At 44.1% G+C, this 21042-nt stretch overlaps 1 protein-coding gene and 1 long non-coding RNA gene across 2 annotated transcripts; one reads left to right on the plus strand and one right to left on the minus strand.

Annotated features, from left to right (window-relative positions):
- Positions 1-572: 572 nt before the first annotated feature.
- Positions 573-2188, plus strand: LOC116374162 (uncharacterized). Its single transcript, XR_004209939.1, has 5 exons — positions 573-881; positions 1139-1212; positions 1301-1519; positions 1696-1796; positions 1998-2188. It is a non-coding gene; the product is annotated as an uncharacterized LOC116374162 (long non-coding RNA).
- Positions 2189-13945: 11757 nt separating this feature from the next.
- Positions 13946-16416, minus strand: LOC109880515 (cerebellin-4-like). The gene is made up of 7 exons (XM_031823855.1): positions 16101-16416; positions 15935-15997; positions 15780-15842; positions 15574-15615; positions 14930-14992; positions 14505-14633; positions 13946-14285 (listed from the first exon to the last, which is right to left on the minus strand). The coding sequence occupies exons 1-7, from the start codon at positions 16414-16416 to the stop codon at positions 13999-14001; spliced, it is 963 nt and encodes a 320-aa protein (XP_031679715.1). The 3' UTR covers positions 13946-13998.
- Between the last annotated feature and the right edge of the window lie 4626 nt (positions 16417-21042).

Here is a 21042-nt window from a genome sequence, read left to right on the forward strand (position 1 = left end):
ACAAGCTTACAGAATGGGATTGCTAAGTGCTGAAGCATGTACCGCGTAAAAATGGTCTGTCCTCGGTTGCAACCGAGGAATCTGGGTTTGGCGGATGCCAGGAGAAGGCTACCTGCCCCAATGCATAGTTCCAACTGTAATGTTTGGTGTAGGAGGAACAATGTTCTGGGGCTGTTTTTAATTCCAGTGAAGGGAAATCTTAACACTACAGCATACAATGAAGATCAACAGTTTGGGGAAGGCCCTTTCCTGTTTCAGCAGGCCCTTTCCTGTTCCCCGTGCACAAAGCGATGTCCATACAGAAATGGTTTGTTGAGATCGGTGTGGGAAAACTTGACTGGCCTGCACAAGAGCCCTGACCTCAACCCCATCGAACACCTTTAGGATAATTGGAACGCCGACTGCGGGCCAGGCCTAATCGCCCAACATCAGTGCCCGATCTCACTAATGCTCTTGTAGCTGAATGGAAGCAAGTCCTCGCAGCAATGTTCCAACATCAAGTGGAAAGCCGTTCTCAGAAGAGTAGAGGCTGTTATAGCAGCAAAGGGGGACCAACTCCATATTTATGCCCATGATTTTGTAATGAGATGTTGGACGAGCAGGTGTCCACATACTTTTGGTCATGCAGTGTAAGTCATGTATTATAGTAACACTTTTAGTTGACTGTGGCATCAGCTTCTCACATGATGTCATCTCCTCTCCTTGTGTTGACATTGTCCCTCTCTGTTAGGAGATTCACCTGAGATTCAGTCAAGTCTCCGACTCTGGTCATGTCTAGACCCCTGGGGAGGCTCCATGGAGGAGTACCTGCTGGAGAGGGAGCATACTCTAGCAGTGGTTCTACCAGGAGGCCTGGAGAAAACGGCCCAGATACATGGGAGGTAAGAGGCATACAGACAGAATGTTTCGTTGGAGCCCTACAAAATCGTACTGTGTATTTGGAATGGGATTGACTTTGTACGAAAAAGGTATGAAAATGTATGCACTCACTAAGATGCTCTCGATAAGAGCATCTGCTAAATGACTCAAATGTAAATGGGTTCCTTTTATATTTGAACATCATTGAAATGAATGTCATCTGAGTTCACCATAGAACTCCAGAAACCAAATCTCCTTCAATCCCACTCTCTGATTGGAGCCATGGAGGCTCACAGGATCCTACTGAAACCTAAAGGGGGAGAGGAGAAGATAAGGAGGCTGTACGTGCCAGAGGTAAATGCTAACAAAATGCATCTGTACACACTAGCCAATCTCCAACCTAGGTCAGTTTATGTACTGAAGGGATACTGTTTCCTGAAAGGTCACTGTACGTCTGCTGATCAACTACAAGAAGAACCATAAGGTCGTTGTGAGGGTCAGCCCTAGAGTCCCTCTGGAGCAGCTCCTGCCTGCGGTGTGTGTGAAGTGTGAGTTTGACCTGGAGTCCACCATTTTAATGAGAGCCAATGGCTCTGAAGAACCTTTAAACCTGAGCAGGTCCCTTGATGGCTAATGGAACTGTACGCCAAGGACATGGCAGGTGAGAGATGTCTTTATGTAACTCTGCTTTTCAGTTTTGGTGGCATACTTGTTTCATACCCAAACTGTGTTTTTGGAGACTGTCTACAGTATATTATTTACCCACTGAGTGCATCGTGTCTATATACTGTAAATAGGAAAATGCTAACATGGATGTCTATTTCTAATCTTGAACAGCTGCCCCCCCCCCCACACCAAGTAAAGGGAAGAAACAGAAGGAGAAAGAGAACAGAGGATTGTTCTGCTTATTCAGGAGAATTAAGAAGAAACCAGAAAAGGTACTTTATTTTACTCTCCCACAACTTAGCTGTAATATTGTACGTAAGCGTTGTGTCAGAAATAGATTTTATACTTTAACTAGATCTGTGGATGCAGTTTTTTCTCTCAGCCGTACTAGAATTGAGTGCGTGGTAGGATTTCAGTGTACACTGATTAAGCTTTGTGATATGTGTTTTTTGCTGTGGTCTTCTTCTTTAAAGTGTCTCTCAGTGAGTGTCCCTTTCTCGCGTGGTCTGAAAAACCAGCGGGTGGCCAGCATCAGCATGAATTCCCTGGGTATCACTCTTCCAACACCCTGCCCATGGACAACACCATGGCCATGAAAAGACGGGCACCCATGCCCCCCATGGCAGGCTCCCAAAGCGCCCCTGCTAACCTCAACGTCCAGCCGGTGAGTGACTGGTGGTTAGGGAGTAGGATTTAGGGCTGTGTCTCGATACTATCTCATGGTTTTCTTTGCTTGTCTGCTTTGTTAAGCCTTTACGAAACGCAGCCCTTATTTTAAGTGTTTCTAAAATCCCCTATTAGAAAAATGAATGGTGGAAAAATGATTGGAATCATTTCCTTGTTTGTCCACTAGGTTTTTATGGGTATTATTACACCACCACCGTGGGGCTCTATAGGTGAAAGGACAGGGGAGGCTTCCACCATATTGACTTCACCTGATCTGATTGCCTGACTATGGCCTGCGAGTTTAGTGGTTATAGAGAAAAGGACACAAGAAAAGGAAGCATGTTAATTCTATTGAGACTCAGCCGATGACTTTAGACTTACACTAGTGGTTCCAAATCCTTGTTCCCTGACCACAGTGAGAATGTATGGTGGATTTGGAGGATACTGGGTTAAAGCGGTATTTGTTTCTGGTGTTTTCCAGTTGACCTCTAAGAAGAAGAGGAGAGCCCCCCCCCCCCCCCCCCCACCATCATCCTCCTGTGTTAACACCCACAACGGATCACCCCTGAGATCAAAGGTCAGTCATTTTGAATCACTAGTTGACTTGACATGTGAATGAACTCTCAGTGTTGTAATATTGAGTTAGATCAGGAATAGGCAACTTTGATGGGGGGGGGGCACAAAAAATCAGAACTTATCATGAGGGGCTGCAGTGGCTCGTGGTTCTGCATACCCAAATCATACAGTTGACCATCCCTGAGTTAGAGGGTGGGCTCATGTCGAATCATATACTGCATATGGTGTCTCACCTGTCTGCTAGTGGTCAATATGTTAGTGGGCTCGTTCTGTTGACTCCTATTCCCCTGTCTGACTGGTTGTCCTGCTTGACTGTTGGTTCTCCTTGGCAGTGGTGTTCATCTGTAGGCTGTTAATCACTGATTAGGGCTCCCTGTAGGTAGTACTTCTCAATCCTGGCACCTGAGCAGGACTGTAGACCACGGTTCTAAGCAGTGTCCTCTTCTTTCTCCCCTGCAGATGGCGAGTGAGAGCAGTGTCCCCTTCTTTCTCCCCTGCAGACGGCGAGTGAGAGCAGTGTCCCCTTCTTTCTCCCCTGCAGACGGCGAGTGAGAGCAGTGTCCCCTTCTTTCTCCCCTGCAGACGGCGAGTGAGAGCAGTGTCCTCTTCTTTCTCCCCTGCAGACGGCGAGTGAGAGCAGTGTCCTCTTCTTTCTCCTCTGCAGATGGCGAGTGAGAGCAGTGTCCCCCTCTTTCTCCCCTGCAGACGGCGAGTGAGAGCAGTGTCCCCTTCTTTCTCCCCTGCAGACGGCGAGTGAGAGCAGTGTCCTCTTCTTTCTCCCCTGCAGACGGCGAGTGAGAGCAGTGTCCCCTTCTTTCTCCCCTGCAGACGGCGAGTGAGAGCAGTGTCCCCTTCTTTCTCCCCTGCAGACAGCGAGTGAGAGCAGTGTCCTCTTCTTTCCCCCCTGCAGACGGCGAGTGAGAGCAGTGTCCCCTTCTTTCTCCCCTGCAGACTGCGAGTGAGAGCAGTGTCCTCTTCTTTCTCCCCTGCAGACGGCGAGTGAGAGCAGTGTCCTCTTCTTTCTCCCCTGCAGACGGCGAGTGAGAGCAGTGTCCCCTTCTTTCTCCCCTGCAGACTGCGAGTGAGAGCAGTGTCCTCTTCTTTCTCCCCTGCAGACGGCGAGTGAGAGCTGCGTCCTCCTTTCCTCTTCCTCTGTGCTGCTCCTTCTGTTCCACTCTCCTCTTGTCCCCGTGGTGAACGATTCTTCCTGCTCTCCTCCATGTTGTTTTTTTTGGACTGTTGTGTTTATCACTCAGTTGTCTTCTTTATAAGCTCTTTATTTTATTTCTGTTTCATTTGTTAGTGTGTTGTGCTTTTACCGCCTGTGTAACCTTTCGTTTAGTTTCTCTGGGTTTAGATGGGAGGTTTCTCAGTACAGTAACACATTGCTTTGTTTCCTGCAACATCATAACTGTGCCTTCCAGAGAGACGCATCATACAATACACACCTCTGTGTAAATGACGTATATTACCTCACAAGTTCACTTTTGAATAAAACCACGAAGGGATTTGGGTTTTATTGTCTCCAACTTGTCTTTTTAGTTTTCTTTGTTTTTCTGCTCCTCAATTGACATGGTTTCTACCATTCCCCTCTTTCTTTTCAGTCATAGTTTAAACTACGTCTGTTGAGGAGATAATAGGTTGATATTCCTTGTGCAAATGTATTCGTTCGATTTTAATGAAGTGCTTTGATTAACTTGTTTTGTCAGAAACTGGGCTGTGTCTGTATTGTGTTTAAAATGAGTTATAACCACCTTAGTACTCATTTCAATCACAATCTAATCTACGATCATCTTTGCACCCTTATTTCCTATATTGCAATCCTCAGTTACTCAAACCACCAGCCATTATCTATCTATTCTAGATTAACTTAACAATTTCTCTGTCTTTACAGGGAATGGACAATCACTTCACACACTGAATGAGGAGATGGGAGAGTGTGAGGGGGACCTGGACTCCCCATCCTCATCCCCAAACATCTCCAGGCCTTTGAGCCAGCCTCGAGTGTCCCCCACTCCCCCTTCTACCCCCTCCACTACCTCTAGCACCTTTCCACCCTCCAATGCCTACCATCCCTCTCCTCGCTGCTCTCCCTCCCCTGCCACCCTAGGGGAGATACTAACCCCTTTCCTGCTTTGTCAAACCCGGGCCAACCTCAAGCATCCTTCGTTCCCAACCCCAAGACCCTTGGCACCATCGGGTGGAAGTAAGGGACTCAGTCCCCCCCCTCAAGACCAAGGACCCTGGTGAAGCTTGGAGGAGTCCCAGTCTGAGGGAGGGGATGACCACATTTACCGTGGTGCCCCTAGGGCCGTCCCTGAAGGAGCAGAGAGGCTTGGAGGTGGACCTGACCCTGGCGAAGACCCAGGCCTTAGACCCAGCACAAACCATTGATATACGTGCCTGCAGCCCTGGCCAGGAAAACTGCCATTCCCTCCTGCTTTACCCAGGCTGTGGCTCTAGCCGCCCATAAGTCCCAGTCCTCCTGTCCTCGAAGGCCAGCACCAGACTTGCTTCCCTCCCTCTCCGGCTCCTCACCCTCCACTGCTTTACTGCTAACCATGCGGTGAGTGATGATTTTGACCTGCACTGACACAGTGATGACATGCACATTTTGTCATTGTAGCAACTGGATTGGACCCAAAACTGAACCATTGTTTACCCCTATCATACTACAATGTGCTTCCTTCTATACATAAAGTTGCCATTCTTAACTTTCATGATCTCTCTGTGAACCTCACATGTTCCACAGGTGAACTCTTTACACCAGTGGAGGCTGGTGGGAGGAGCCATAGGAGGACGGACTCATTGGAATGGCTGGAATGGAATAAATGGAAGGGAGTGAAACAGGGTTTCTATGTGTTGGATACCCTTCCATTCCAGACATTCCAATGAGCCTGCCCTCATACAGCTCACCCCACCAGCCTCCACTGCATTACACAGGAAAGAAGGGAAGGACATATCTTTATGGAAGTGTGTACATTCTACAGTGTGATTATTATTTTTTCTCTCTGGAAAGACCGCAATTTGTTACATTAAATGGCGACATATGCCTTTCTAAACAATCCTGGCAGGCTTGTATTCTTCTGAGACACCTTAGTGTTTGTCTGTAATCTTCATGTGTATGTGCAAAAGGTGGTATATGGTCCTGTAGAATACCTCTATGGACATGCTCACACTCTGTGTGACCTGGTGGAGGAAGGACCTAATCTAAACAGGTGATATTTGTGTCTCTTGTCCTACAGGGGCCATAATGGCTTCATAGTAAATCTGTGAAATGGAAGTTTCTGTTTAGGGTGAGGCAACTGCAGTGAAGTAGAGCCGGCCACCACATAGTCACATGACCTCCAAACGGACCCCACTTAGAGGTCGACTGACAAATCCCAAAGAAGCCCAGGCCCCTGTTTTGCACTGGGAGTCAGCGCGTTATAAAAACAACATTTATCCAAGACTTCATCCAAGAGTTTGATTAGTGTACAGGTCATTTTATGTTCACTGAATGTTTGTTTTTGTATCATGCGACCTGAATTCATTGGAGGCAGTGCTGCCTTTTCCTTATGTTATTACGATTTTTGACTTTTATGCGAAGATGTATTTATTTGACCTTGGTAGTACAGTATTTATGGGCTCTACATTTTTGTACTTGGAGTTTCCTGCTGACTCATTAGTGTTGAAATGTGCCAAAACCCAGATTAAATCATACGTAATCTCTCCTCACCATCTCTTTTTGTTCGCCAAGGACAGAACTCTGAAGTAAGACGACTTAAAATGTTACATTTCATTCTGTACATATCACACCTTTCTGAGTGAATTATTCTATATATTTTTTACCAGACATGTAACATTACTATAAGTAAATGATATGCCTTAATCAACTAGTGTGTTGCTTTCTTTTGCCACTGGAGGGCAGGAGCACACCTCACAAATATCTCATGCACAGAACCACTGAGTGGGCTGTTTTGTGATCCACACTTGATCAATTATTAGCATTGACATATCCAGATACTAAAGAAGAGCATCAATTATCGTTCATCTTCTTTGTCTTTACTGGTTATACGTTTTTTACTGGTTTTTTGTTGAATACATTAGTGTGTTTTTATTTCAAGCCTTGTTATCTTTTCAATGATTAAGTTATGGTTGGTATTTGACAAGGATATTCTACAGGGTGCCATGTTTAGAACATTGCAGGAAGATATGTAATATGAAATGGACATGATGTGAAATAAATCATGTTCTTGCTATGCATTGTTGTTCAGAGTGCAACACATTACTGAATAAACTTAGATGATGTACAGTGTTAAATCTTGTACTGTTGACATACTGTACCCCTGCCTGAAGGCTGCACTGTGTAACAGTATGCATGGGTGCTGAATGCATCCACAGTATATTGATTCAGCTCTGGCCTTAGAGAGAGACAGCCAGCAAGCAGCCGTCGCTACATAGTCAGGCCTAGCCAGAGCAGATGCAGCCTGTGGTTAAAGTCTCTTACTACCAGACCAGGGCAGAGCGCTGGGATACACTCCTCTCCTCTAGCTTGTGAGGCGACCTCTGACCCTATCGTGTTTCCACGGTGATCCCCCCCGGAGGATGTGTCCTGGCCCTCAAGGGCAGCGGCGATGTCATGTGGCCGTTGTCATGGAGAATGCCATTATCGCCCCTAAGGGAGAGTCACGTCTCGAAGGTAGAGGAGAGACACACACCCACACACTGAAGCTACCTAAAGATATCCAGTACAAGTGACAACTCTGGCATTCTCCTTCTTGTGATGAAAGGTTGCATTTCAACCTGGGCTATGATGTTATACACTACATGACCAAAGTATGTGGACAACTGCTTGTCGAACATCTCATTACAAACTCATGGGCATTAATATGGAGTTGGCCTCTCCTTTTGCTATAACAGCCTCCACTCTTCTGGGAAGGCTTTGCACTAGTCGTTGCAACATTTGCTGCGGGGACTTGTTTCAATTCAGCAATGAGCATTAGTGAGATCGGGCACTGATGTTGGACGATTATGCCTGGCTCGCAGTCGGCGTTCCAATTCATCCCAAAGGTGTTCGATGGGGTTGAGGTCAGGGCTTCTTCCACACCGATCTTGACAAAACATTTCTGTACAGAACTCGCTTTGTGCATGGGGGCATTATCATGCAGGAAAGGGCCTCCCCCAAACTATTGCTAGAAAGTTGGAAGCACAGAATTGTTTAGAATGTCTTTAAATGCTGTAGTGTTAAGTTTTCCTTTCACTGGAAATAAGGGGCCTAGCCCAAACCTTGAAAAACAGCCCCAGACCATTATTCCTCCTTCACCAAATTTTACATTTGGCACTATACATTCGGGCAGGTAGTGTTCTCCTGGCAGCCGCAAAACTCAGATTTGTCTGTCGGACTGCCAGATGGTGAACCACGATTCATCACTCCAGAGAACGTGTTTCTACTGCTCCAGAGTTCAATGGCGACAAGCTTTACACCACTCCAGCCGACGCTTGGCATTGCGATCTTAGGCTTGTGTGCGGCTGCTCAGCCATGGAAACCCATTTCATGAAGCTTCCGACTAACAGTTCTTCTGCTGACGTTTCTTACAGAGGCAGTTTGGAACTAGGTAGTGAGTGTTGCAACCGAGGACAGACAATTTTTACACGCTAGCGCTTCAGCACTCTGCGGCCCCGTTCTGTGAGCTTGTGTGGCCTACCACTTAGCGGCTAAGCCGTTGTTACTCCTAGACATTTCCACTTCACAATAACAGCACTTACAGTTGACCGGGGCAGCTCTAGCAAGGCAGAAATTTGACGAACTGACTTATTGGAAAGGTGGCATCCTATGACGGTGCCACGTTGGAAGTCACTGAGCTCTTCAGTAAGACAATTCTACTGCCAATGTTTGTCTATGGAGACTGCATGGCTGTGTGCTTTATTTTATACACCTGTCACCAACAGGTGTGGCTGAAGTAGATTAATCCACTAATCCACTGATCATATTGTGTCAGTCACATTAGATATTTAATTAATAAAGCCTTTGATTAAGTTAAGCAGGGCCTTTTAGATCAAATTAAATCAAGCTTTATTTATACAGCACATTTCAGGCATAAATGCAACACTGCACTTCACAAGGAAAAACATTCATTAAAAAAAACTGAAATAAGGATAAAGGAAATAGAGGATTAAAAAAAGCAGAACAATGACTGAACAACTAAAGAGCACACTTAGGAAAAGCAAAACTAAAAAGATCTCTTTTAAATTATGTCCACAGTTTCACTGCTTTAGCACACTCTGCCAACCCGGATGTTCTAGCTGTGTCTGAATCCTGGCTTAGGAAGACCACCAATAATTCAGACATTTTAATTCCAAACTACAACATTTTCAGACAAGATAGAACTGCCAAAGCGGGCGGTGTTGCAATCTACTGCAAAGATAGCCTGCAGAGTTCTGTCCTACTATCCAGGTCTGTACCCAAACAATTTGAACTTCTGCTTTTAAAAATCCACCTCTCTAAAAACAAGTCTCTCACCGTTGCCGCCTGCTATAGACCACCCTCTGCCCCCAGCTGTGCTCTGGACACCATATGTGAACTGATTGCCCCCCATCTATCTTCAGAGTTCTTGCTGCTAGGCGACCTAAACTGGAACATGCTTAACACCCCAGCCATCCTACAATCTAAACTTGATGCCCTCAATCTCACACAAATTATCAATGAACCTACCAGGTACCTCCCCAAAGCCTTAAACACGGGCACCCTCATAGATATCATCCTAACCAACTTCCCCTCTAAATACACCTCTGCTGTCTTCAACCAAGATCTCAGCGATCACTGCCTCATTGCCTGCATCCGTAATGGGTCAGCGGTCAAACGACCTCCACTCATCACTGTAAAACGCTCCCTGAAACACTTCTGCGAGCAGGCCTTTCTAATCGACCTGGCCGGGGTATCCTGGAAGGATATTGATCTCATCCCGTCAGTAGAGGATGCCTGGATTTTTTTTTTAAATGCCTTCCTAACCATCTTAAATAAACATGCCCCATTCAAGAAATTTAGAACCAGGAACAGATATAGCCCTTGGTTCTCCCCAGACCTGACTGCCCTTAACCAACACAAAAACATCCTATGGCGTTCTGCATTAGCATCGAATAGCCCCTGTGATATGCAGCTGTTCAGGGAAGCTAGAAACCATTATACACAGGCAGTTAGAAAAGCCAAGGCTAGCTTTTTCAAGCAGAAATTTGCTTCCTGCAACACTAACTCAAAAAAGTTCTGGGACACTGTAAAGTCCATGGAGAATAAGAACACCTCCTCCCAGCTGCCCACTGCACTGAAGATAGGAAACACTGTCACCACTGATAAATCCACCATAATTGAGAATTTCAATAAGCATTTTTCTACAGCTGGCCATGCTTTCCACCTGGCTACTCCTACCCCGGACAACAGCACTGCACCCCCAACAGCAACTCGCCCAAGCCTTCCCCATTTCTCCTTCTCCCAAATCCATTCAGCTGATGTTCTGAAAGAGCTGCAAAATCTGGACCCCTACAAATCAGCCGGGCTAGACAATCTGGACCCTTTCTTTCTAAAATTATGATTGCCTCGCCTGGTTCACCAACTACTTCTCTGATAGAGTTCAGTGTGTCAAATAGGAGGGTCTGCTGTCCGGACCTCTGGCAGTCTCTATGGGGGTGCCACAGGGTTCAATTCTTGGACCGACTCTCTTCTCTGTATACATCAATGAGGTCGCTCTTGCTGCTGGTGAGTCCCTGATCCACCTCTACGCAGACAACACCATTCTGTATACTTCCGGCCCTTCTTTGGACACTGTGTTAACAACCCTCCAGGCAAGCTTCAATGCCATACAACTCTCCTTCCGTGGCCTCCAATTGCTCTTAAATACAAGTAAAACTAAATGCATGCTCTTCAACCGATCGCTACCTGCACCTACCCGCCTGTCCAACATCACTACTCTGGACGGCTCTGACTTAGAATACGTGGACAACTACAAATACTTAGGTGTCTGGTTAGACTGTAAACTCTCCTTTCAGACCCATATCAAACATCTCCAATCCAAAGTTAAATCTAGAATTGGCTTCCTATTTCACAACAAAGCATCCTTCACTCATGCTGCCAAACATACCCTTGTAAAACTGACCATCCTACCAATCCTCGACTTTGGCGATGTCATTTACAAAATAGCCTCCAATACCCTACTCAACAAATTGGATGCAGTCTATCACAGTGCAATCCGTTTTATCACCAAAGCCCCATATACTACCCACCATTGCGACCTGTACGCTCTCGTTGGCTGGCCCTCGCTTCATACTCGTCGCCAAACCCACTGGCTCCATGTCATCTACAAGACCCTGCTAGGTAAAGTCCCCCCTTATCTCAGCTCGCTGGTCACCATAGCATCTCCCACCTGTAGCACACGCTCCAGCAGGTATATCTCTCTAGTCACCCCCAAAACCAATTCTTTCTTTGGCCGCCTCTCCTTCCAGTTCTCTGCTGCCAATGACTGGAACGAACTACAAAAATCTCTGAAACTGGAAACACTTATCTCCCTCACTAGCTTTAAGCACCAACTGTCAGAGCAGCTCACAGATTACTGCACCTGTACATAGCCCACCTATAATTTAGCCCAAACAACTACCTCTTTCCCAACTGTATTTCATTTTTATTTATTTAATTATTTTGCTCCTTTGCACCCCATTATTTTTATTTCTACTTTGCACATTCTTCCATTGCAAAACTACCATTCCAGTGTTTTACTTGCTATATTGTATTTACTTTGCCACCATGGACTTTTTTGCCTTTACCTCCCTTCTCACCTCATTTGCTCACATTGTATATAGACTTGTTTATACTGTATTATTGACTGTATGTTTGTTTTAATCCATGTGTAACTCTGTGTCGTTGTATCTGTCGAACTGCTTTGCTTTATCTTGGCCAGGTCGCAATTGTAAATGAGAACTTGTTCTCAACTTGCCTACCTGGTTAAATAAAGGTCAAATTTAAAAATTCAGCCCCCCTCAGGTTCTCTGGCAGGCTATTCCAGAGGTTGGGGGCATAACTAAAGGCTGCCTCTCCATACCTCTTGGTCCTAGGCTTTGGGGACAGAGGGCCTGAGGGACGTACTCTGAAAGCAGGTCTGACATGTATTGGGGTGCACAATTGTGGATGGATTTAAAAACCAATAAAATAATCTTAAAATTAATTCTGAAACTCACAGAGAGCCAGTACAGAGACCTTAAACCTGGTGTAATGTGTGCTCTCTGTCTGGTCTTGGTCAGTGCCCGTGCTGCAGCGTTCTGTATGTTTTGCAGTTGACCAATGGCTTTCTTGGGCTACCAGACAGGAGAGCATTGCAGTAGTCTGTAGTCTTTCTTGGGTAGACCAGACAGGAGAGCATTGCAGTAGTCTGTAGTCTTTCTTGGGCTACCAGACAGGAGAGCATTGCAGTAGTCTGTAGTCTTTCTTGGGCTACCAGACAGGAGAGCATTGCAGTAGTCTGTAGTCTTTCTTGGGTAGACCAGACAGGAGAGCATTGCAGTAGTCTGTAGTCTTTCTTGGGCTACCAGACAGGAGAGCATTGCAGTAGTCTGTAGTCTTTCTTGGGCTACCAGACAGGAGAGCATTGCAGTAGTCTGTAGTCTTTCTTGGGCTACCAGACAGGAGAGCATTGCAGTAGTCTGTAGTCTTTCTTGGGTAGACCAGACAGGAGAGCATTGCAGTAGTCTGTAGTCTTTCTTGGGTAGACCAGACAGGAGAGCATTGCAGTAATCTGTAGTCTTTCTTGGGCTACCAGACAGGAGAGCATTGCAGTAGTCTGTAGTCTTTCTTGGGCTACCAGACAGGAGAGCATTGCAGTAGTCTGTAGTCTTTCTTGGGTAGACCAGACAGGAGAGCATTGCAGTAGTCTGTAGTCTTTCTTGGGTAGACCAGACAGGAGAGCATTGCAGTAGTCTGTAGTCTTTCTTGGGTAGACCAGACAGGAGAGCATTGCAGTAGTCTGTAGTCTTTCTTGGGTAGACCAGACAGGAGATCATTGCAGTAGTCTGTAGTCTTTCTTGGGCTACCAGACAGGAGAGCATTGCAGTAGTCTGTAGTCTTTCTTGGGCTACCAGACAGGAGAGCATTGCAGTAGTCTGTAGTCTTTCTTGGGCTACCAGACAGGAGAGCATTGCAGTAGTCTGTAGTCTTTCTTGGGCTACCAGACAGGAGAGCATTGCAGTAGTCTGTAGTCTTTCTTGGGCTACCAGACAGGAGAGCATTGCAGTAGTCTGTAGTCTTTCTTGGGCTACCAGACAGGAGAGCATTGCAGTAGTCTGCTTGTAATAAAAGCATGGAAAGAGTTTCCCTGTATCAGCCTGAGAGAGAAACAGCCGCACCTTGGAAATATTCCTCAGGTGGTAAAAAGCTATTTTGGTCACATTCCTAATGTGTGATTTGAAGTTGAGTTCAGAATATAAAATGACACCTAGGTTTTGTACCTGGTGTTTTATCTTTACTGCCCGTGAATTATAATGTGAGCCAAATTCTCTGTAATAATTGGCTCCAATAATAAGTACCTCAGTCTTGTCTTGATTTAGCTGGAGGAAGTTGTGAGCCATCCAAGTATTTAAACCACTAATACAGTCTACGAATTTATCTGTGGAGCTAAAATACTCTTGTGACACAGAAATGTTTCTGTGCGTAGCAGTGAAAATCAATTACGTGCTTACTGATAACGCTGCCAAGGGGTTACATATACTGTATAAAGTGAACAGTACCAGACCCAAAACTGAACCTTTTGGAATGCCACATGTGATGTCTTTTTTCTCTGAGTTCTGTTCACAAGCGGTGACAAAGATGAAGAGGCTGTTTTGTGTTGGTGTGGAGGCCTTACCGTGGGGAGGTAGGGAGAGAGACACACACAGCCTGTTTAATGTCAACCTGAGTGTGCCTTGAACACCACTACTAGGACAAGCACCGTTGTTGTGTTACCAGTTCACACTTTGACTTGGTTCCTGGTCAAAGAGGGGTCTGGACTTCTTATCATGTCCATCAACATATGAATATAACAACCTTTTACATTTTCAAATCAAATAAATCATTCATTTTTATGATTCTTATTATCTTATTTCCCTTTCTCTCTGCAATTCTAACTGTCAAAAATACAAGGAAAAGCCTGGACGGAGTGAAGGAGTCGCTTCACATCAATGATAGAAATAATCTGGATAATTTATTGATCTCAAACTCACACCAGAGTGCTCCCTTCACATAGGGAAGAGCAGGAAGCCACTGAAGGTGCTGTAGTTACTCGACTTTTCATCATAGAGCTCCTGATTTACTGGGAGACGCATGTAGACCACATCCCCGGCCTCCAGCTCTAGAGTCAACGCATTAGACAAGAACCTATTACGCCCATTGTCATTGTTCTGGTGATTGAACATGACACTCTTGTCGTTGTGGTAAATATAGGCATCTATGGACGGTGGACCCTTGAGACCCATGGCAGTGAATCTGATGTAGTAGAGTCCTCTCACTGGTGCTGTGAAGACACCTGCATCAGAGGAGAGTAAAATAAGTTAACAGACTGTCACAGACACTGTTAGCAACGCTGGAATAGCTGGTTGTCTACATGTTTCTATATGGGATTAAGATGACACAATCACAATGCATGTGTACACCTGTCCGATAGCAGATGTCTAATGTGAACATGATCTGATCCCAGATCACATTTGAATACAAGGTGAAAGTTTTTTTTGTGTGTGTTCTGTACCTGTATTTGGGTTGTAGGCCTTGCCGATGTTGGTGATGACCCTTCTGTATACTAGTGTGGTGATACTATTAAAGGGTCCTAAATATCCATCATTAGTCAAACCAGCAGAGAAGGCCACCTTTGGTCTGTCTATGAAAACAGAGGAGGGAATTCAAATTCACTGATTAAAGACAAAAACAAACATGTTAAATGCATAATATGAACCAGATGAAGACAAAAATCACCTAAAAAGACATGGAAATTAAATCCTAACAAAAGGTTTAAGTGAAAAGCAAAGATGCAATCTGCAACATTTATCATATAACAAATGCATTCGGCAATGAAGAAAAAAAACAACACTGATTCGCCAACAGCCCAACAGCCATTCCATTAGATTACAAGCATGTGCAATTGCAGACCTACAGTATATGCACCATGGTGTTTACCTGCATTCTCTCTCCTCAGCTCCTCCACCATCCCCTCGCTGGCATTCAGTCTGGCCTCTAAGGCTACCATTACAAAAAGACAGAGTATTCAACTGAAGCTTAAACTCTCTGTTTTAACCAGAATGATTTCATATATGTGACTGAACTCAGGAAGGTGAGCTTATGTCCAATTTTCAAGATTATCTTTCTTTTACATTTGATAAAAGTACAGACTCAGCTTCAAAATGGCATATAATATCATATAATTAAGACATGTTTCTTTGAAATTTGATAAACCTGTTTTTACATTTTGGAGACAAGTAGGAAGAAAAATGCCCTTTCTAGAGGGCTCTTTGTTTACGGCCATTCAGCATCGTTCACACCCTCTTAATCCTTCGCCCATCCATCTTTTTAAGAATTCCCATGGAAACAAATGAGTCAGCATGGCATCGTCCTCCAGGAAGTAGTCTCTCTCTATTGTCCCCCTCCATTATCTCAAACATGAGATCCTGCCTTTCTCCCTACATAGCTCAGTGCTTTCCCCTTGGCAAAACTAGGGTCATCATTTAACAGATCCCAGACACGTTTGTAATTAAGGCATATGACAGTTCAGAGGAGTAGGAAATGGCAACAAACGCCTACGATCCGGGAATCCGGTCCTTTACCTGTGTTCCCATTCTCACTGTCTGTCGCTCTGGCCTCCAGGGCTAAAATGGCATGGGAAACAGCCATGAAAAGTGAGTTCATATGAAAAATATGCATAACTAACTGTCTATAAACAACTTCATAGACAATTTTACAAATACAGTTTTATTCGTGACCCTTTCTTTCTAAAGAGAAACAACTGATGTTGGTGGACAAACTACATTACCTGCATTTATTCTCTTCAGCTCCTCCACCTCCCTTTCACTGGCACTCAGTCTGGCGCCCATGGCTAGAATTGTGGGAAGAAAGTAAGTTCATGATCCTCCTCTGAACTGACCTCATTATAACAAATTAATTTATATTACAAAACAGCCTTCTGACCTGTATTCTGTTCTTTCAAGTCCTCTACCTCCCTCTCGATGACACTCAGTCTGGCCCCCATAGCTGGATTTATGGGAGAGAAGAAAAAAAAATTCTCAAAACATGTTGATCCTCCACTGAAATGACTTCTAAATGAACCAAATTCCATAAATACCAGCATTCTCACTCTCCAGTCTGGCCTCAGATCCTCTTCGCCATTTTTCTCTCCACCTTCTTTCCATCTTTTTCTCCATGTTCCTCATCTTCTCTCTCTGCTCAAAAATCATGGTCCCCAGGTTATCCACCACGTCTCTAAGCTCCTCTACCTCACCCCAGATATCAGGCGTTGTGATGGTCTGGCCGGTCGTCTGTTTGCTAGTCAACTCTGTATCTCCAGTCCCGCGGCTCTCCACTAAACTCTCTCTATCCCCTCCACTCTCTCCCTGAGCCCGTGTCCCAGACCGACAGAGCAGCAACACCAGCAGAGCTACAGCACCCCTCATTCTGAAACGACACCTCTTCAGAAATAACGCAGCCTGTGAGGCTCACTACAGGCAAAAAAAGTAGTGAAGCCTGAGAAGTGTTTCACATGTTTCTGACGTGATGTGTACAAAGTAACGTCAAGGATCCTGCTGAAGAATTCAAGGTGAGCTGACTGCCTTTATAATCTGAGACACTGCAAGGTTGTGGGAGAACCTGTTATTTGGTTGAAGGGCTTTCTTTATCTCCATAAGGTACTGTGTGTTGATGTTTGTGTTTATCTATTTACATAGTACTAATACTGTGACAGATCACACACAGTGAATGAATGCACACCGTAACACAATCACATTATAATGACATTTTTTTTTACAGTTATGTACACACATGCACACACACATGCGCACGCGCTCACACACACACACACACACACACACAAACTGTTGCATGCTGTCAAATCAATTGAGCAGCCCACAGAACAACCAGTAGTCAGTACTTCCCATTAATTTATTCAGTCATCTGTTCATTTGTTTTTTTAATCTATATATTATACCATTAAATGTATAGATTTAGGATGTTTTACAAGGAGCCTCACGGCTGGTATTCATACTGTAGTAGTAAGATGATATGCTCATCCTAAATAAGCCTATAGGTGTGCTTGTGGTTGGAGTGTGTGTGTGTGTGTGTGTGTGTGTGTGTGTGTGTGTGTGTGTGTGTGTGTGTGTCCACTCGTTGGTACGTGTGTGTGCTCGTGTGTGTGTGTGTTCACGGAGTAGCTTTCGCTAGGATTGAAATAGGCAATCGATGAATAACCCAAAGCGTTGTTCTCCTGGACACACTGACTGACTAGCTGGTGGGGGAGAGGAGCTGAACAGTACTCAACAGCTCCACCTGGGGACTGACCCCCCCCCCCCCCCCCCCCCCCCCCCCCCACAGTCCGATAGAGATGCAGGAAAGAGAACGTTAGCAGCGCCTGAGGGGCTGTTGTGTTGGGAAACAAAATGCGGGGGAGATGATATTTGACCTTTGACCTAGACCATATATTCAGCTGATCTTTTCTACTTTGGAAGAATGGGAAATCAGTGGGTTCCACGTAATTGATATTGTCATATTCTTGTAGTGGTGCTTTTTGTATGAGGATATGTGGTAACCTGGTTAAATGTTAGGGATATGATACTGGTGATTGTTTTTTATGATGTGGCAAATAGCCAGGGCAAACCAAGACAGAGCAAGAGAGATGTGCTTGTATTCAAAATTACCATTTATTTGAGTTTTGTCAGATTGATGCCAACTATTTCACTGTAAAAGAGAGGGAGAGAGAGAGTGTGTGTATGTATTTTCTAAGCAAAACTTTACAGCTATGCACAGTAGCATATTTTTGTCAGTAAATTTCATCAGTATCACTATTCAAGGTCATTTAATTAGATATTTTAAACAGGAGAGTAGTAATAGCATGATTTGTTAAGTATGTTTTTTATTTACTAGTTGGCTGTGGTGAGTGTAATAATACAGTAGTGAATAGGAGATGAACAAGGCTACTGAACAAAGCTACTGAATGAAGTTACTGAACAAGATTACTGAACAAGGTTACTGAACAAGGCTACTGAATAAGGTTACTGAACAAGGATACTGTTTGCATAAACACTTTTCTGATTTATTTTGATTCAACACAAATAGTATACTCTTATTTAGATGCGGGTGAGATTCTGCACAAATCAATGACTGCATCATACATTTCAACCATTATATTATTTTATACATATGAAATATCTGGATGTTCGGTATGAATGTACAAGTGGTCTGGTAAAAGAGAAAGTGTGTTTCTAAATCACATTCACTTGTTTCGTGTGTGTAGATGACATAACGAACCAGAACTGACAATACCCTCTTGGGGGGTCCGGAACTGATTGAATCGGCCCGGATTCGGGTGTCGGACTCGGCTGGAATCCAAATGAATGACTGCCCAGAATCGGCCCAAGTACATCGGGCCGTTTCCGTCTACCAGAATTCAGCCACTTTACCGGTATCTTACCAGAATGCCCCCAGAAGCGGCCCAGTGCAACTTCAATAAATGTTTACAAATTAACCAATTTAGTAACTTTAAATATTACTATTATACATTGTGTACATACAAATTATACCCATCCACAAAAAAAAAACATTTTCAGTTGGAGGAAACACCATACACCTGTGTGACCGTGTCAGCGTGCATGTACCTGGCCCGCCACGGGAGTCGCTACAGCGCGAAGGGACCCGGCCGGCCAAACCCTCCCCTACTCGAATGTCGCTGGGCCAATTGTAAGTCGCCTCATGGGTCTATCCGTTGCGGCCCGGCACGGATCTCAAACCAGCGTCGTAGCAACGCAGTTTGCACTACGATGCAGTGTTTTAGACCGCTGCGTCGCTCGGGAAGCTCCACCAACAACGTTTTGAATGGTTATCAATTGCCTTGCACAAAGTATCAAAATACTCAAATACTACACAGGACTCTTACGGTTTTAAAAATTATTTATGTTAATTGTATTTTTTGATCACAGAAACAATGAGAAAATATGGAAAAATAAATAATGAAATGTTAATTATATAAAGCAGCCCGTGTAATCATCTGCCAGAGACTAGCCTCAATCGGCCCGAGTCCCAAGTAATAATTTCGGGCCAGATAAATCACACCGGAATCAGCCCGAGCTCAATCCCCGCATCCTAGCCATAAGTAATACTGCCGAAGTCAGCTCAGACTCGGGCCACATGACGTCGGCCGAGTCTGACACTCAGCCTCGTGCCCCGACTCTCAGCCGGAATCTGCCCAGATCCACTGTGCTGGCTGGGTAACCACCAACCCAAGTACAGTCTTGATAGAATGATGGTTATCTGCTTACTGCCACTACAACCAATAATCATTATATAACAACGATACAATACGGTTTGATAGATCGCGACAGGCCGTTTCCACCTGTCATTTTCTTCATTTTGCAAGTCTCCGAGACTCTGAGGGAAAAATGTGTTTTTTTAACAAATGATTTGTGTCAAATTCTCCAAATTCAATTCGCTGACAAATTGACACAATTTCCCCTATGTTTTTTCCACTGGCCTTTTCTTTGATTTAATACCGGCCTCTAAAATAGTCAGATTATGTAAATGATCAGATGAGGAAATTAATCAATCCATCCTGGTTTCACACAGAAAGTCATTTGATCTGTCACTAACTGTATACTTGGAGTCATTATAGTGGAATTATTAATTGTCTGTGATATTCATTCCGTCTAAACGTCCTAAATGATAGTGCAGTATTATTCTATAACCAGTAGGGGGCACAGTAATCACTATTTAAGAGTCATGGTGGTGGAACAACACTCAAGAAATAGTTGACTGGGAGATAAAGGAAGAACATAATCATGACAGCAGTTGGACATCTTCATCACTGTTTAGTATCATATTGATGATGGTCAGTATCTGTGTCCTCAACACTCACCTCTAAGAAGATGTTGGTGTAAACGGTTTTATTATTGCTGGAGAAGACTAAATTAAAATATGTTTATTGGGATTTGATGGAATGATATTTCATTTATTTATGATATTACATTAGATGTGTAGTTAGTGTTTATTTTTTCAACATTTTGTTGTTATCAATTTGATTCATTAAAAGCCGAATTGAAGAGTAGCTGCAAACACAACATGTGCTATGTCAATGTCCAAATGACAAATCTTACAGTATGTGTGTAAGTATACCTCTAATGGTGGAATTGAAGATGGCTAAAGTTAATATTTTTATGACTTCACCTACGACTGCTCTCCTTGTTGCTCACCTGGAAGCTCCCATTACAGTATCACATATTTTGTAACCATATTCAAAGCAACACAATTTTGCTCACCAGAGAAAACACACCAAGAATGTATTTTACATTTGACAACTGAATGAAAAAGTTCATCATTCCACTTCATCCCTACCATTGACAGAAATGATGGACGACAGGTAAAATATCCCAAATACAAAACATCTCATAAATATCTGACTGCTACTATTAATAATTCATTTCCTTTTTTTGATACAAAAAAACTGAACAACAAGCGTAACAACAACAGGGATAATATATGCAGTAAAAAGCTCATTGTCTGACGGAGGAGTGGAGAGACCAGTGAAATGTGCACTGGAGTGAAACACGAGAGAGCCCCGGAAAGGGTGAGGCTCAATGTCACTCTGCACGGAGCACAGGCAGCGCAGGCAGCACAGACAGGCAGACAGGCGGGCAGGAAGCAAAACAAACCTCCCCCAGATGAGCCTAGCAGCTCAGTTAGAAGCATGATGACTGTGTTATGAGATAATGAAGAAAAAATACTTTGGCCAGTTGAAGATTTCCTCCATAGAAAGACATGTTATAAGCCTTGTAAAAAAAATTATCATAAAGGATGCTTATAACAAGATATAAAGCATTATAACTGCCTGCTTTAAGTAAAGTGTTACACGTTTTCCCCAATAATCCAATGTATTTTCTTAAAGTGTGTTTGAGAGCATATTGGAGTGAAAATGTACAAGGTTACTTTGTGTTTCTTTGTGGTGTATGTACAGATGTGTTTATTCTATTTGCTGCATTTGTCCTTTGTATACCTGGGCTGTTGGTTGCTACACATCTTTCAATCTTAAACAAGTTGAG

Source organism: Oncorhynchus kisutch, linkage group LG5, assembly GCF_002021735.2.
Source record: "Oncorhynchus kisutch isolate 150728-3 linkage group LG5, Okis_V2, whole genome shotgun sequence".
Classification (NCBI taxonomy): Eukaryota; Metazoa; Chordata; class Actinopteri; order Salmoniformes; family Salmonidae; genus Oncorhynchus; species Oncorhynchus kisutch.

Excerpts from the sequence above, each read along its gene's own strand:
- LOC109880515 (XM_031823855.1), bottom strand. The coding sequence starts at position 16,416 with ATGAGGGGTGCTGTAGCTCTGCTGGTGTTGCTGCTCTGTCGGTCTGGG. Across the intron at positions 15,843-15,934 it reads CTTGAAAGAACAGAATACAG|CCATGGGCGCCAGACTGAGT; the intron begins GTCAGAAGGCTG and ends CCACAATTCTAG. Across the intron at positions 14,993-15,573 it reads CAGTGAGAATGGGAACACAG|CCTTAGAGGCCAGACTGAAT; the intron begins GTAAAGGACCGG and ends TTGTAATGGTAG.